At 44.6% G+C, this 14,930-nt stretch overlaps 1 protein-coding gene across 2 annotated transcripts in view; it reads right to left on the bottom strand.

The window, feature by feature from the left end:
* Nucleotides 1-27: 27 nt before the first annotated feature.
* Nucleotides 28-14,930, bottom strand: part of htt (huntingtin) — a 39,867-nt gene continuing 24,964 nt past the window's right edge. Inside the window, exons 42-66 of one of the 2 annotated variants that reach the window (XM_071529625.1) lie at nt 14,518-14,697; nt 13,952-14,128; nt 13,542-13,618; nt 13,185-13,320; nt 12,827-12,949; nt 12,378-12,585; nt 11,874-12,019; nt 11,070-11,247; nt 10,830-10,931; nt 10,336-10,520; nt 10,049-10,175; nt 9,690-9,793; nt 9,177-9,331; nt 8,947-9,086; nt 8,744-8,826; nt 8,464-8,594; nt 8,222-8,354; nt 7,693-7,848; nt 7,213-7,403; nt 6,765-6,879; nt 6,178-6,391; nt 4,229-4,448; nt 3,745-3,907; nt 2,863-3,023; nt 28-2,678 (exon numbers count right to left, since the gene is read on the bottom strand). In XM_071529625.1, coding sequence (XP_071385726.1) covers nt 2,465-2,678; nt 2,863-3,023; nt 3,745-3,907; nt 4,229-4,448; nt 6,178-6,391; nt 6,765-6,879; nt 7,213-7,403; nt 7,693-7,848; nt 8,222-8,354; nt 8,464-8,594; nt 8,744-8,826; nt 8,947-9,086; nt 9,177-9,331; nt 9,690-9,793; nt 10,049-10,175; nt 10,336-10,520; nt 10,830-10,931; nt 11,070-11,247; nt 11,874-12,019; nt 12,378-12,585; nt 12,827-12,949; nt 13,185-13,320; nt 13,542-13,618; nt 13,952-14,128; nt 14,518-14,697 — 3,819 coding nt within the window. In that variant the 3' untranslated portion in view covers nt 28-2,464. Of the gene's footprint in view, nt 2,679-2,862; nt 3,024-3,744; nt 3,908-4,228; nt 4,449-6,177; nt 6,392-6,764; nt 6,880-7,212; nt 7,404-7,692; nt 7,849-8,221; nt 8,355-8,463; nt 8,595-8,743; nt 8,830-8,946; nt 9,087-9,176; nt 9,332-9,689; nt 9,794-10,048; nt 10,176-10,335; nt 10,521-10,829; nt 10,932-11,069; nt 11,248-11,873; nt 12,020-12,377; nt 12,586-12,826; nt 12,950-13,184; nt 13,321-13,541; nt 13,619-13,951; nt 14,129-14,517; nt 14,698-14,930 lie in introns of both variants that reach the window. The other variant, XM_071529618.1, reaches the window with a different exon arrangement.

Raw genomic sequence — 14,930 nt, forward strand, 5'->3', positions numbered from 1 at the left:
CAGCTACAGTCTGCCAAGCACCAGGGGACTTAGTCATTTATTGTGTGAATACATTATTTTGACTTGTTAACATGACCAAAGGAAATCAGTCACACACTGCCTTCAACGGCTGAAAGTGGTAATGTATTTAGCATACAAACGGCTGTGATGTTGCAGTTTCATGTAGGACCCGTTGCATATCAAAAAAACAAGAAAGCACCCAATATCGATGTGAGAAGAACTTCCAAGTTTTTTTTAAGCGCCAGATATACTTAATATTCCGCACAACAAGACAACGAATGGTGACATATTCACGAATCTTCGACTGAGACAAGAAAAGAATATTTAAAGCTTCACAAAACAGAAAACAAAAGTCGACTAAAGGATGTTCTGCTGTCACGTGGCATCGCTAAAGCTACAACCCCCCCCCTCCCCCCATCTGTTGATTTGTCAAAGCTGCTGTTGGTCGCTAAGGTTACAAGGTTCCCTTTGGATTGCGTTGCATCTCTTCCATGCAACCATCATCGGAATCATTGGCCTGGCAACCGTAACCATAGAAATACAGTATTAAGGGCTACAAAAGGAAATAGCAGTGCATGCTTCAGCAAGCTTCAATGTAAAGGACATGTATTCAGTCTTGATCTAAGGCAAGTGTACAGTATATACAGAGTGACGAAGCCTTCCACACTCCCAGGCAACTCAAGGCCAAGTCATCAATAAGGAAACATTATCAGCTTGCTGCTTTCTGCATTCGCTGGTCGACTGATTCACCACATTGTTCTTTACTGATCTTATATGTATATATGTGTGTGTGTGTGTGTGTGTGTGTGTGTGTGTGTGTGTGTGTGTGTTAAAACAGAGACACTGAGGAAAAAAAAATGGCATCACATTATCTCACCGTCTATTTAAGTTCTCTCGTCTTTACACAGTTCTCATTTTGTCATGCACCATGGCTTCTGAATTACTTTACAATTATATGTTTACTCTTTTTACATAATATACGAAGGTACTCCATTAAAAGGTGACTGTAAATTACTTCCAGTCTTATTACAACAATAATAATAATCACATCTTACATCCTGAGAATTAAAAAAAGTACAACAAATGGACAGGTGGAATACAGGTGCATTGGGGATCATACTAGGCTTGGATGCGACAAAAAAGGACTAGACAGATATAAGCGATAAAACCAGAAAAAATAAACACTTTTTTTTTGCTGCTGTCGAGTAAAAAATACGAACAAAAAGACACCTCGCGGCAATTTTGGTATTTTTCTTACTTGACTGCACAACCCTTGGGCCCTTGAAACGCCACTGTATAATTTCTAAAATACACGGGTAAAAATGAGAAGCATTTTCTTGATCATTCCTGAAAGGCATACTTCTTGCAGATCACTGTACTTCACTCTGAGCCTCATGATATACCTGTCTAGTTCTTCATTCTCCCACCCAAGCCTCCAGAATAGGCCACTGCATACAGAGATACAGGAATCATAGCAACATGCTGAGAACGGGTGCAAACAAGTTGCCTCCTCTGCAGTGACAGATACAATCACAGCTTTCTCCCCCCTCCCCTCCTATCGACATGAAAGAAATTACTTACTATGGCTATTAGTGATCCTTTTACTCTTAAAGAAACATAAAACATCTTACTCACTTGCCCTTTCTCTTTGTTCTTCATACGGGTGTCAGAGAATGAGCACAAGTAACTTAAATAAAAAAGAAGAAACTCTTCAAAGATAGATAGCTAATTGTTGACAACATCAAGCAGGCATCTCTGACCCTACATCTCCTGTCAGCCCATTGTCAGTTTTTAAACCAAATCTTTTGCCCTCTGTAACAAAATGCACTGAAAAATATATGTATTGGAACTTTAAATATAGTAAATACTTTGTATTTTCTGTTTTTTTTTTCTCTATTTTACTTAATTGACATCACAATGCTCAAGCAAGTCCTCACAGGAAAATATACAAATCCACTTTTGTTTATGATTAATATTCTATATTCATCAAGGTGCTGGGTAGGAGGAAGTGTTCAGGACGCTGTCATCCGTCCCGAGGAATGGTCTGTGGGGAAATGTGCCTGTAGGCAGAACCACAGTTCGAAGGTTTTGGAGCCAGTGTCTTTCATAGAGGTGCAAGTCTGTCACTCTTTCTCTACCGAGACTGTCCTTATGGATCTAACGTACGTCCTAAAATTAACATGAATTCTGACCTCCCATCGTTTACTTTTCTTTATGCTCACTTCTACATTTGACATGGTGATTTCAGTAGTTCTACTTATTTCATATCAGTGAAAAGGAGGGAAAGGGGTGAGGCTACAGTAGATGATTTTGACGACACATTCTATTCTTCTCCTCCATCTCTGCTTGATGAGGGGCGAGGCGTGTGTGGACGTCTGTCATTTCTCTCCCTACCATCCACCACTCTTTTCCTCATTCTCTCCCCTCCTCTCTGTGCCTCCATGTCCATCTCTATCCATCCCCATCAGAGCGATGTATCCTGGTGGATGGACTGCAGGCAGCCCAGTAGCTGGTAGTAAGGGCTGCCTGGCGAGGCCACTGTCTCGAAGACGGACTGGAAGGCCCTGCGGTCCAGCTCCTCGTCGATCTGGTGCCGGTAGAAGTCCATGGCCACCAGGCAGAACAGGTTGACGTCCACCACCTCGCTGCAGCCCATGCGGCTGATCACGTGTGGCAGCCTGGGAAAGCGCAGGGGAGTTAAGGAGCACAGACAACAGAAACTGGAGGCAAAAGCTGCTGTACACCGTTTTATAAGCAGTACCAAGTCTATATGCATTCACAGTCTTACACTACTTTCCCACATATACACAACACAACCGCCTCTCTTTCTCATGGCAATCCATGCCATGTAACTAAGGATACAGGGCTGAGATCCACTGGGAGGTGGAAGCGGAGACAAAGAAGCAGGACAGGCTCCACATGGCCATGGCCACCGGCGTCCTCTGGGTAAAGTTGGACAGGGACAGCAGCACCCAGTCACGCACCATAGACGACTGGCCTGTGGCGTGGAGCCTCTGGAAAACCTGAAGAGGGAGGGGGACCAGAGGAGGGAAAAGTAAAGGGATTAGCAAAGAGAAACGAGTGGGGAATATTAGTTAATTCAAAATCTATTAAATTATGAGACCTTTCTATTCCCAGATATGAATTAGCTGAAGCTGTAAATAAAATTACCTCAAGAAAAATCTGATTACATTGAGGCATTGTTCAGAAAGTCGAAGTACATACATAATCAATATGAAAGTGTTTTAGGGACACTTCTATTTGACTATAAGCATGTTTGAATTATGGATGCTTGTTATTTAGTCATTCTCTGATTGGATTCTAATGAGAGCAGAACAGAAAAACTGCTCTCATCCATTCTGCATTTTACAAGCCTGGACATTAGTGTCTCCGCTCCAGCTTTACGTTGTCTTGACAACGCATTGTCTGATTAGACAACAAAGGAGCTGGCTAGAGCAGTTAAACAGAGGTACCTAAGCAACAGTTTTACCAAGATTGGCCTTCATTGAAATTCTATGTAATACTCCTTCAAAGAAGCAAACTGCCAGTAAGGGAGGTAGAAATACCTCTGGGTATTACAAAATTTCTATGGTCAAATTAACAGTCTAATCTGATCCTTTTTTCAATAGAATATAGAATTGAAAAGAATATCCCAAGAGGTTCTTGAGCTTGCTGTAGTACGGAATAAAATGTGTAAGACTTAAAATAGTTGAGTCATTTCTGATTTCATGTCCTGCTGCTGACCTTGTAGACGACGGTGGCCATGAATTGTGGGTAAGGTTGCTGATTGGATAGGAACTCTCCGATGACCTTGTTCATGACGTCCTGCGGTGGGAAGAAGTCGTCCAGGAACTGGGGCAGAATCCTGGACACCACCCGCGCCTCGCTGGGCAAACCCTTCCGGATCCTGAGAGGAAATGGGCAACCCCAAAAGAGCAAATATTGGTAGAAAACAAAACAAGTGAAATTAGTGTTTGTAAAAAAAAAAATGCAGCCGTTGCCCCAATCAACGGATTCATGAGCACACTTCAAACCCGTGGAGGTAAACGGGTTAATACTGAAGAGAGCTGCAAAATAACAAAATATGTAAGGGTCAGGTGTGTGTGCGTGTGGTGCTGCCTTTTTCCATCGCAAAAGATATGTACAAATTATGTATAATGGAGTGTGCGTGTGTGTGTGTGTGTGTGTGTGTGTGTGTGTGTGTGTGTGTGTGTGTGCGCGCGCATACCTGTCGAAGAGCACAGAGACCCTCTCCATGGCGACAATGACCGACTCACTGTCTGGAGCCTGAGGGTCAGAGTGGGCGGGGCGGCTGGCAGGGCTGGCCTTCTCCTTGCCTGAGGAGAAACCAACAGGACCTGCCGTGACGCCCACCGCCTCCGCTACGGCAGAGCCAGAGCCAACCTGACCTCTAACCCCTGTCACCTCTGAACCCGACGCAACCACCGCTGAGAGGACGAGAGGGGGGTGGGACCGGTTGAACCAGTGGGGGAGAGGTTAGAGTTTGGGGAGGGAAGTTGATGCCACAAGATGTCATGTAACTCAGAATTTAGTTGACCTTAACAGATAAATTGGTAAATTGGTAAATTTCTGGGAGCAGACGTCAGTCAAATTAGTATTTGAAATCCTTAAGAAATACTTTATCTGTGAATGATTGGTATAAATCTTATCTGGAGGTCCAGGGAGACTCAATCAAACACTAAAAGTATTTGAGAGAATTTCAAATACTGTGTGTCCTGGGTACGTTAGAGAGAAGCCTCTTCCTAGAACTGAATGTGCTTCAGCTTGCATTGCTGTAAAGCACAGACAGGTATGGAGGATAACTCAGAAGTGGGTTTGCATTTGCAAGGGTTCGGTTTTGCTCAGAGAACTTGCTGCCTAGCTCTTGTCAACAGAGAAGAGTTTTTTAGCATGTTAGCAGAAGGACAAGGACACGCTAACAGCTAGTGTTAGTAGGGGGCGACGTAGGGTTAGAGGTAGGGTATATCAGAGGTACATACATGATACGTGTAATAAATGCAGGATGAAGGAAGCTGGTATTATTGGATAATATTATCATAGATATGATTAAAGGTTTGGTTGGAGCTTTGGAAAGGTCTGTTACATTGTGTAAACACAGACATAATGAAATAAATCACCAGTATTAGCCAAGACATGGTTTACATTGAGTAGGCCTACATGCAGGTATTATTCCCCAGCAGTGGCTGTGGACAGAGTTGGCGTGTAATTCTACAAGAGATAGTAGTTATCGTAGAAATTAGTACAATGAAAAATGACTGTTTTAATTCTAAAAGTTATGTTTCTAAAATAAAGTAAGTTATGTTTCTAAAATGAATTGTTTCATGTTGAAGTATTTCACTTCAGTGGTATTGGCAACGAGTCCCTCTCTACTTGTTTGAATTGTAACCATAAACCTGTTAGGGGAGCCATGTGACTCATTAGGGAAGTCAATGAGGTAAAGTGGAAAGGTGGTAGGAGAAGCTCACTTTGATTATAACTAAGTACAAGGCTGTTTGGATCCAATATGTTCATTAGTTTAAAAACTAAAAATAGTGTTCTTGTTGTTGTCACCCAAGTAAGGCATCTAGGCACATATTGTGACGGTTTATATACGAGTGCTTTCTCATGCAAAATGTATCTTGCTGCTAATACTATTGTAATGCCTAATCTCAAATAGTAATAAGTAATTTATCTTCATATGGAGTAACAAGTAATATAGAGTAGATTTATTTTGTATTTATGAGACCAGCACAGGGTTAAGCTAGTGGTGTAATTTGTGGCAGAAATTCCCTAAATTCTAACATGACAACACTTTCCATGTACATGCAAAAAGAGTCAGATTTTGTTTGATAGTGTGCATGCGTACTTCTAGTCGCATGCAGTAATGGCGTGCACATCCGGGCGTAAGCTAGCCAGCTAACATTTTAGGCTCAGTGGTATTAGCAGCACTCACTGAGACACACTTCCAACTAATGGCAATCTTGCTGTGGCACATGCAGGTGAGCAAGCTTAGCTAGTAGCATCAGCTTCAGTGAATAGCAGGGATGATAAAAAGGTCTACTACTCTTAACAGTGTCCATGCAGGTGAGTTAGCCAGGGTGTAGGATGTTTTAGTGAATTTGCAGTGGATTTTAGATATAGCAGTCACAGCACTAGTAATGTTAGCATCAGTCTTACCAGTGTACATGCAGGTGAGCATGAGTCCCAGGGCAGCCATGGCTCTGTGTGGCGAGGGCATGTTGACTCGGTCCACGCTAAGTTTGACCAGCGCCTCTCCGTCCACGCGTGACAACTGCTCCGACAGCAGGAGACGCTCCAGACCCCGCAGCACACAGTGGTAGATGACGGAGGGGGTGGAGTCCTCGCTGGCTGACACCATCACACCACACACCTGGCAGGGAGGGATGGAGGGAGGAGAGAGATGAGAGGAGGCGGTAGAGAGAATGGGATTTTTTTTTGTGGAAAGCAGGTGGAATGAGGAAAAAGATTGAAAAGGATGCACACAGATAGACACAGTGTGAATAGCTAATGCACATTTGCACACCTGATCTATATACATAATATGAATATCCAGCAATTCACATTTGCACATCCTACATATTAGAGTAAATTTACACAGGGCGCATACATGTGTAAATCTGTCAATAATGAGCATAGCAATAATTCTTTCCAGCAAACGGGAACTCTATATTAAAATGATGAAGACAGTATCTTTCACCAATTAAGTTCATCTTACCTTAAACACATACACACAGAACGTTTACCTGTATAATTCCAGCTGTGAACTCGGCTCCTACATCCAGAGGGTAGTTCTCCATCATGTAGAAGGCCACTGCGCACATCACCAACACATGCTGCTGGTTATGTAGGTTCACGCAGCTACAGGATACAGAGAGAGGACACACACACACACAGTGAGTGCAACAGACATGAAATGGAAATGGAAACAGTGAATAAAAGGTGAAGGGTAGCGCCTAGTGTTAAAGAGCTGCACTGCACTCTTGTTCCTATCACCTAATTAAACTAATTAGGGGGGTCAATGACTGACATTAAACACATTTGCTCCCCAAGGCTCTTTCATCATCAATTCAGCTCATTAGACGATGAAATGAGGTCAGCAGATGTGTGTGTTTGTTAGAGAGAGAGCGAGAGAGAGCGAGAGAGAAAGAGAGAAAGAGCGAGAGAGAAAGAGAGAGAGAGAGACTGACTCACTGAGCAATAGCCCTGAGGTTGGACAGTAGGTACTCAGAGACGGTGGGGATGAGCTGTTTGGCTGTGTCGTCCAGCAGGTCACACTCCAAGACGTACAGCACCCCGTGCAGAGCCCCCATACGGCTGGGCAGGTGGGTGCTGCGCAGGGTGGTTTCCAACAGGCGACACACAGGCTCCGCTATTGCTTTGTCCTGGAGATAAATGGTCAAAGATACATTCAGAGGCCAAATATACAGTCTGTAGATTATTGTTTTACAGGCTAAAGATGCACTTCTACAACCAACCAGAATTTACAGAAACATTCACAAGCCACATACATGCACACACAATCTCTAAAACACCATCGCACCTACCTCCCTATCATTTACAGGTCATAAGCATCTGTAAAGACTGACAAAAACACACACGCTTGCACCAACTTCTGCCCTCCCACCACCCCCACCCCCACCCCCACCCCCACCCCCACACAGCTCTGCTCACCATGCCCAGTACGGCAGCAGCCTTGCAGATGGCAGGCACCAGGTACTGATTGAGGATCTCGTCCTCGGGGGGGTGGAGCTTCTGTAGCTCTGTCAGGGTGGAGAACATCATGTCAAACTGGTTCCTCTCTGTGAACAGGTCCGACACTGCCAGCAGCTACACCAAACAACAAGAGGGAGGAGAAGATGGAGGGGGTGAGAAGAGAACTGATGAGTAATGAGGTGTGATTCAATCCTGTCACAGGAAAATATAATATCCATATGGATACACGTTGTTCTCATTGGGTCATGGGCCCATTTAGGTTGGATCTGTACAAGACAAAAGCAGTTGTGTATAATATATATTGGGGTTGTTTGATTTGTTGTCCAGCATTTACGAATCATCACATCGCCCAATCAAACATCCCCGATTGTCAATCAAGCAGTTGAAAATTTTAATGAGTCTGGGTCCCAGCGTGAAGTAAAATTTGGGTCCAACAGATGACTGGCCGACCAAGCGAGACAACAAGGAGATGTCCGTGTTAGCTCACCGATCGGACCACCTCACTGATGAGCACCACGGGGGTCCTCCTGTTGCTCGGGGAACCAGGGATGAGCCACTGACTGTAGAGCTCCAAAAGGAATTGGGAACATGAGTGGATGTCCACACCTGCACGATGCTTCCTAAAAGAGGCAAAGGCAGAGGGGAGTCAGGGTGCGCACGTGTTTCAATGCATATGCGTTGAGACTGAAGAAATGCTTGAACATGAATGTCCGTGTTTATGTGTCTGACCTAGAGTTGATAGGAGAGATAGGTGGGGAGGTGGGGGCCGGAGTGTCAGTCTCATCTTCCTCATCCTCGCCCCATTCTTCCTCCCGCAGAGGAGTGATGTTGTTACCTAGCCACACCGAGTGGATGGATACCTGAAGAGAGAGAAGTAAAATACACTTCAACGTTTAGCTTTGTGCTACTGAAAATCCATTACCATTACCAAAGAACATAATACAGGACAGTGTTCATCTAGCTGCCTTTCATCTACCACTTTTCTCCCTTTCTTTCATCCATCTCTTACCTGTCCCAATTTATAGTCCATGTTGCCCATCTCCCTCTCTGTGTTGATCTGAAGCAGCAGCTTTTCATGGCTGATCAGAGTGCCTGCTGAAACACAAACACACCAACTTAAGATAAAAACACAAGAAATTACCATGGTAGGTGTCAATGCAGTGATGCTGGGTGGTAGACACGGTGTGTGAGTGTGTGGATGGTGTGGGTTACCAGCAGAGGCTGCCGACAGAGAGGGCACAGGGTCCCAGGCGTGGTAGGGGTGGTGTGTGTGGACGTTGTCTCTCTTGGACACCAGGGCCTGAATCTCTCTCTCCATCTCGCCCCTGATCACTGCCAACTTCCTACCAAACCTGGACACATGAAAAACAAAGATTGAATATTATCACAAGCTTATTTTATGGGCTGCTCCTGTCCAAATTAGAGAACAGCTGCATGCCTACCGTGTGTCCAGGGCTTTGAGGCTCTTGTTGCGGGGCTGCTGTTCCAGACAGCTGACTGCAGGGTTGCCGGCGGTGGGCAGTGTCATGGCACTCAGCACCAGGCTGGTGATGGCCTGCACCGCCAACACATTCAACTGGGTACGCTCTAAGTCCTCCTGGGAACACACACAAGGATAAAAACAGAGACAGGAGGGAAGGAGAGGAAGAGAGACAGGGAGCAGAGGTTTAAAGAATCAATAGAGTTTACCAGTTCTTATTGCAATGTGAGTGTCAGGTGAGTAAACCGTATTTTGCATGTGTATTTCTTTGTGTGCCTGCTCTCTGTTCATGTGCATTTGTGCTTGTATGTATTTTCTGATCTCAGTGAGCAGTTGTGCGAGTGCTTACATGTGTTGTGTTTCTCCGTTCTGTCTTCTGTAGTTGTGTGAACCTCCTTACCCAGCAGCTTGTGTCATGATGTGTGGTCAGTGGTCTTATGTGCGTGTGTGTGTGTGTGTGTACGTGTGTGTGTACCTCCTGTTGTGTCTCCTCCTCCTGGTCCATAGTGATGGGTTGGGTGACCAGCACCCCCAGCAGAGTGGCCCAGGTCTCCTCAAACTGAGTCCTGCTGCTCCAGCCTTAACATAAAGCAACAGATGCATTCAGATAAAGAGAATACATGTACATATCGTACAAAATCTGCCATATATAATGGTGGTTCTTAAAATAATTTAGAGTTTACTCATTTGAATGACCCTCATTGCAGATCTGCAGTTCTGCAGTCGATTACAGACATTAATGTCATTGATGAATGAGACATGAATCAAGCCAACAGGAATAGCCACATCTACATATACATATACATATACATATATATGTGTGTGTGTCCTTACCTAGTGTGTTGATGCGGTAGAGGAACTCTCTGAAGACATCCTTTTCCTGAAGGAAGTCCACAGGAATCTCAGGCAACGTTGTGCCAAACTCTCCTCCTGGCCGAGGGGACCAGCCCAGTTTCCAAACCTACCGCACACATGCACACCATTTAAGATGAGTGTATATAAAGGACTGTAGGCATCAATAACTTATATGGGTACATACACCATGCAGACATACATACACCCACACATGCATGTATACACACTGTGGGCATAGTTGATTTCATACACAAACACACACTGACCAGTGGAGGTACTCGTGTGTAGCTGTTGACCAGAGGCAGTCGGGACAGACTGATTACAATGTTGCGCAGGGTTGGTGTGAGAAAGGCGGGAATTTCACTGTTTCTATGGTGACCCAGCGCAAGCACGCTCTGCAGGCCTTCCACCAGCTCTGCCATGATCTCACATGCCTGCCGCTCACACAAGTCTGCAACACACACAAAAAATGGGAATTTGGCATCATATTTCCTCTAATACTGTTTTCTGACATAGCATTGATAACACCTGAGATATGTTCAGGAACACAAAAGCAAGAAAATGGCAACAAAAACATGAATTTCCCATTAGATGTCAATGGGAGTGGCATGGCAAAAAACTGAAATCCTGAATTTAAATAAAGAACCCCGGAAGAATCACATCAATGTAGACACTCTTATCTGGAACTATTGTCAGCTACTCTTTGCGGGGTGACACTGTAAAATTCAATGCTTTCCTTGACATCTAAGTGAATGCTCACTGTCAGTGTTTGGTGAGTCCACTTCGTCTCCTTCAGAGTCTCTCCCTGCCTCTGTCCTCTTCCTCTCTGGATGTAGCAGCTGGTCTCCAGGACTCACAGCCACTGGGAAAGGCACAACATAGAAAAACTTTGATTAGGATTGAAATGAAATACTGAAATTCCACGGCATCACTAACGCAGCAGTCTTGGCATACTCCTGGAATAAATCATAGGGAATCCACACCTCCTGTATTGCATTACCTGCAATAATGATGAGGCGCAAACAGTGGATGAGGGAGCAGGTGTGTGTGGTGTACTCAGGGGTGGAGAGCATGTTCCAGACGCAGGGCTGCTGCAGGGCCAGACAGAGGCAGGCGAGAGCCCACTGGAGGTCCACACTCAGAGGCAACGAGTCCTGGAGCAGACGCCACACTACCACCTGGACAAAGAGACAGAGACACGAGGATAGAGGGAGAAGCTGGTAAACAGTGCAAAGAGAGTGGATGCAAAGGAATCATTGATTAAACACAAGCTAGAGTCGCTTTATACTGATGGATACCAAAGGGACGAGAGAGGCAAAAGATTTAACGTGGCTGAGTACAGGTTTCTCTGGACGGAGAGAGTTGTTTCACTCTTAGGTTTTGCTTTGTCACTTACTTCCTGTAGGCAGAGAAGTGTCCATACCTGACATCAGAATTGTATCTGGGCAATTAGGGTGAATCTATGGGGTCTCAATTAGGCAGTATGGGTCCTCTTCTCTCCTGCAGCTGATATAGGCTGATAAGTCGGTGTATATTTACATAAAAATCTTGCCTAGTGTAGCTTGACACTAGGCATTCTACTGATGGTAGCAAGAGCATCAAATTCCTTTTGTAAGTAAATTCATTCTTCTCCCCAAATCTTGAATCATTATTCATCACCGATATATTTAGAAAAAACAGCAAGACTGGGTAAGGATTACTCTGATTTTACACAGCGACAAGTAAGATTCAGTTTCCAGGTCCAGGACACTCAACAGGCAAATGAATAACAGTTGAAATACATTTTTAACACGTGATCTTTTACCTCAGCGGCAGTGCAGGTGAACATGGTGATGAGGTGTTCCTTGTCGGAGGGGATGTGTAGTGAGGAGGGCAGCTGGCCTAAACTCAGCAGGTACTGGGACAGAGCTCTGCACAGCGACAAAACCCTGGGGTAGAAACCTGGCTCGCCTGAAAAAGAGAGACAGGCAGTCAATACATACACAAACACACACACACACACACACACACACACACACACACACAATACCTTGCTCAAGGGAACCTCAACTAGTTCAGGATTCAAACGGACAACCTTTAGGCTTCTCTAATCTCTGGGCTACAGCTACACCTTTTTGTAATGGATCATACATCATGTAAACTAGGTGCTTTACTGTACAACTTATGCTCACTCAAGTCACTGTGCAAGCTGCACTGGAAGCCACAATCAGGGAAATTACAAATGACAGATCTCTCTCTTGAACATTTTAATCTATCAATCGTTCTCTCTCACTCTTTTTCTCTCATCACCCTTCCCTACCACTCTCACCATAGATTTCAGCTAGTTGGTCCCAGTAGGGTTGGGACTGGGAGGGCGGCAGGAAAGACTGGTGTGGGACAGGAAGTGACTGGGTGACCCCAGCAAGTTGCTCCAGGGTCACCTGCAAGGCCGTCTCCAGTAACAGTGACCCCTGACCCCTTGCTAACCGCTGCACACCCATACTCAGGCATGGACACAGCAGGCTCAGGTTGAACTCCTAGGAAAAAGGGAGAGAAGAAGAGAAATGGAAAATGGATAGGTTTAGACAGACTGCATATGGAGCAAGAGAATGTAATGTAATCCAGCATGTAAGAAAATCAATATAGTTTATCGGCTAAATGCAGCAGCAAAGAATATAGACAGCAATAACAGTCAATTGATACAAATATTTAAGATTACAGATACATGCTCATCATCCAAAGAGTTTGTATGCGTGTATGTGTGAGTGTGTGTGTCACCTTGCAGCTCATGATGCTGGAGAGGTCAGAGGGAGGTAGTTTGGTAAGGAGTTCTGTTGTCTCCAAGAGTGACCCATCACCACGGAGACAGCACTGGGACTTCACTAAAGCCACATACCACTCCTAAAACATTAGACACAAAAAAATCATGAACACATATGCATTTGTACAATATTTGTGACCCTGACCATAACTTAAGTACAATTCCAACCCGTGTTCCTAATCCTACAATTAACTTTCTTCATTTGTGAGGACCAGTAAAAATGTTTTTCTCTAGTAACTGTACTTGGTGTCTCGACCTCGCAAAGTACACATAAACCAAGTCAAACTCCCACCATCCACTTCCCTCTACTCTCACCTTATCGGCAATGACCAGTTCAGGCGCAGGGGGCGGGTCCCCATCCAGGGGGTGTGATGTCACGGGAGGGGTGGGGCTGCTGGTCTCAGCAACAGTGGCTCGGAACCTGTCCAGCAGGGAGAAGAACCTCTGATGCCTAGGACGGGAAGCAGGAACAGAGGATAAAGCACAGGATATGACATCAGCATTTAGATTAGAAAGAGACATCACCAGAAATGTAACCTGTATTCCATACTGCTGAGTCAAACATATAAATAATACATACATACAAATAAAGCATAACTAAAAACTGAAAAAAAAAAAAACTATTACGAATTATAGCAGTAGACCTCTTGGAGGAGTACTGAGTAGTGTTACCTCTGAGCCAGGCCACTGGTCTGGAGGTATTCCTGGATCCTGTCCAGTTCCTCCACAGGCAGCTGGGCTATACTGTTCTGGAGGGAGGAAGGAGAGATTCAACATCTATTCAACATCAACCTGAGGGAACTGAAAAGAAAAACTACATGCAAGTAAAGGAGAATTTAACATTGACACATATATTTTTGATGTAAAATAAAAAAAAAAAAGTAACATCTTTTATTTGTATGATACCAGACTTTGCTTAGGAGTATGTTTAATACACACAAATTGCATTGTGATAGATTTATGAGTTTCGTAAGCCCATGTGGGATGGGTATTACGGAAACAAAATCAAGGGTTCAATATAGATGCATACAAACTCCCTTCTCAGAAGCGCACACACCACACACACACACACACACATTTACCTGTAGTGTCTCGGCCAGCAGCATCTCCACCCTGCGGCAGGCCAGTGTGTCCACCATGCGGGCCAGGACCCGGAAGGGCGTACTGAGCAGCTTGTCCACATACAGCATCAGCAAGGAGCCAGACTGGCTCAGGTGGATGCCTTCCAAACACTGCAGGGTTTTCTTCAACATGGTGGGCTACAAGGAAGGAGGAGATGTAGGGAGGAAAGGAAGCAGGAGGGGAGGGAGGGAGGAAAGTAGCAAGGGAGGGAGGAGAAAGGAAAAGGGAAAGAGAGGTGGAGGGGTAGAGGGAGGGATGGACAGGAGGAAGGGAGGAGACAAAAAAATTGATTATCCAAGTTAATAGCTGGTTGACAATTTTTTTCAATAAAACAAGAGGTAAAGAGATGAGGTTGCGGAAGCTAGAGTGCATTGTAACAGGAATGATGTATAGATAGAAAGATAAAGAAGCATATTCTGGTGGTGGAGTGGTAGGGGGGAGCAGACAATCTGAATAAGACAATCTGAATTAATTCAAACAGTAATGACGGGAAGATCGAGAGAAAGATAAAGTGGCATATTCTCACAGTAGTGAGGTTGTCACAGCGGGACTGGATGGCCTGGATGAAGAGGCCGCTGGCGGCTGAGTTGCGGTGCACAGCGCTGATGAAGTCCTGCACTGGAGGCTCATGGGAAAGGCTGATGAGGTCCCGCACGTGGTTGACAATGAGCCAGGTCAGATGCTCTGAGTCGTGGAGGTTCTGACACTACAGACACAAAAGAATTATTATTAATAAGGTACATTTTAACTGTAAATCATCTTAGTTTATCCATATGAGGAGCAAAAAGGGGGGATTATTGTATAAATGAAATGATAGGGCGGTGTTACTACTGTTCCCTGACCTTGGAAACACTAATTCTCAGAGACAAAATAAAATGTATCATAGTGTATTTATGATTCAGTCCAACAGTAAAGCTGGAAGTTGTTTTCTATAATAAA

The sequence above is a fragment of the Centroberyx affinis genome, unplaced genomic scaffold (assembly GCF_046629955.1).
Source record: "Centroberyx affinis isolate AG114_WGS23_722 - 3 ecotype Tasmania unplaced genomic scaffold, CSIRO-AGI_Caff_v1 ptg000127l_1, whole genome shotgun sequence".
NCBI lineage: Eukaryota > Metazoa > Chordata > Actinopteri > Beryciformes > Berycidae > Centroberyx > Centroberyx affinis.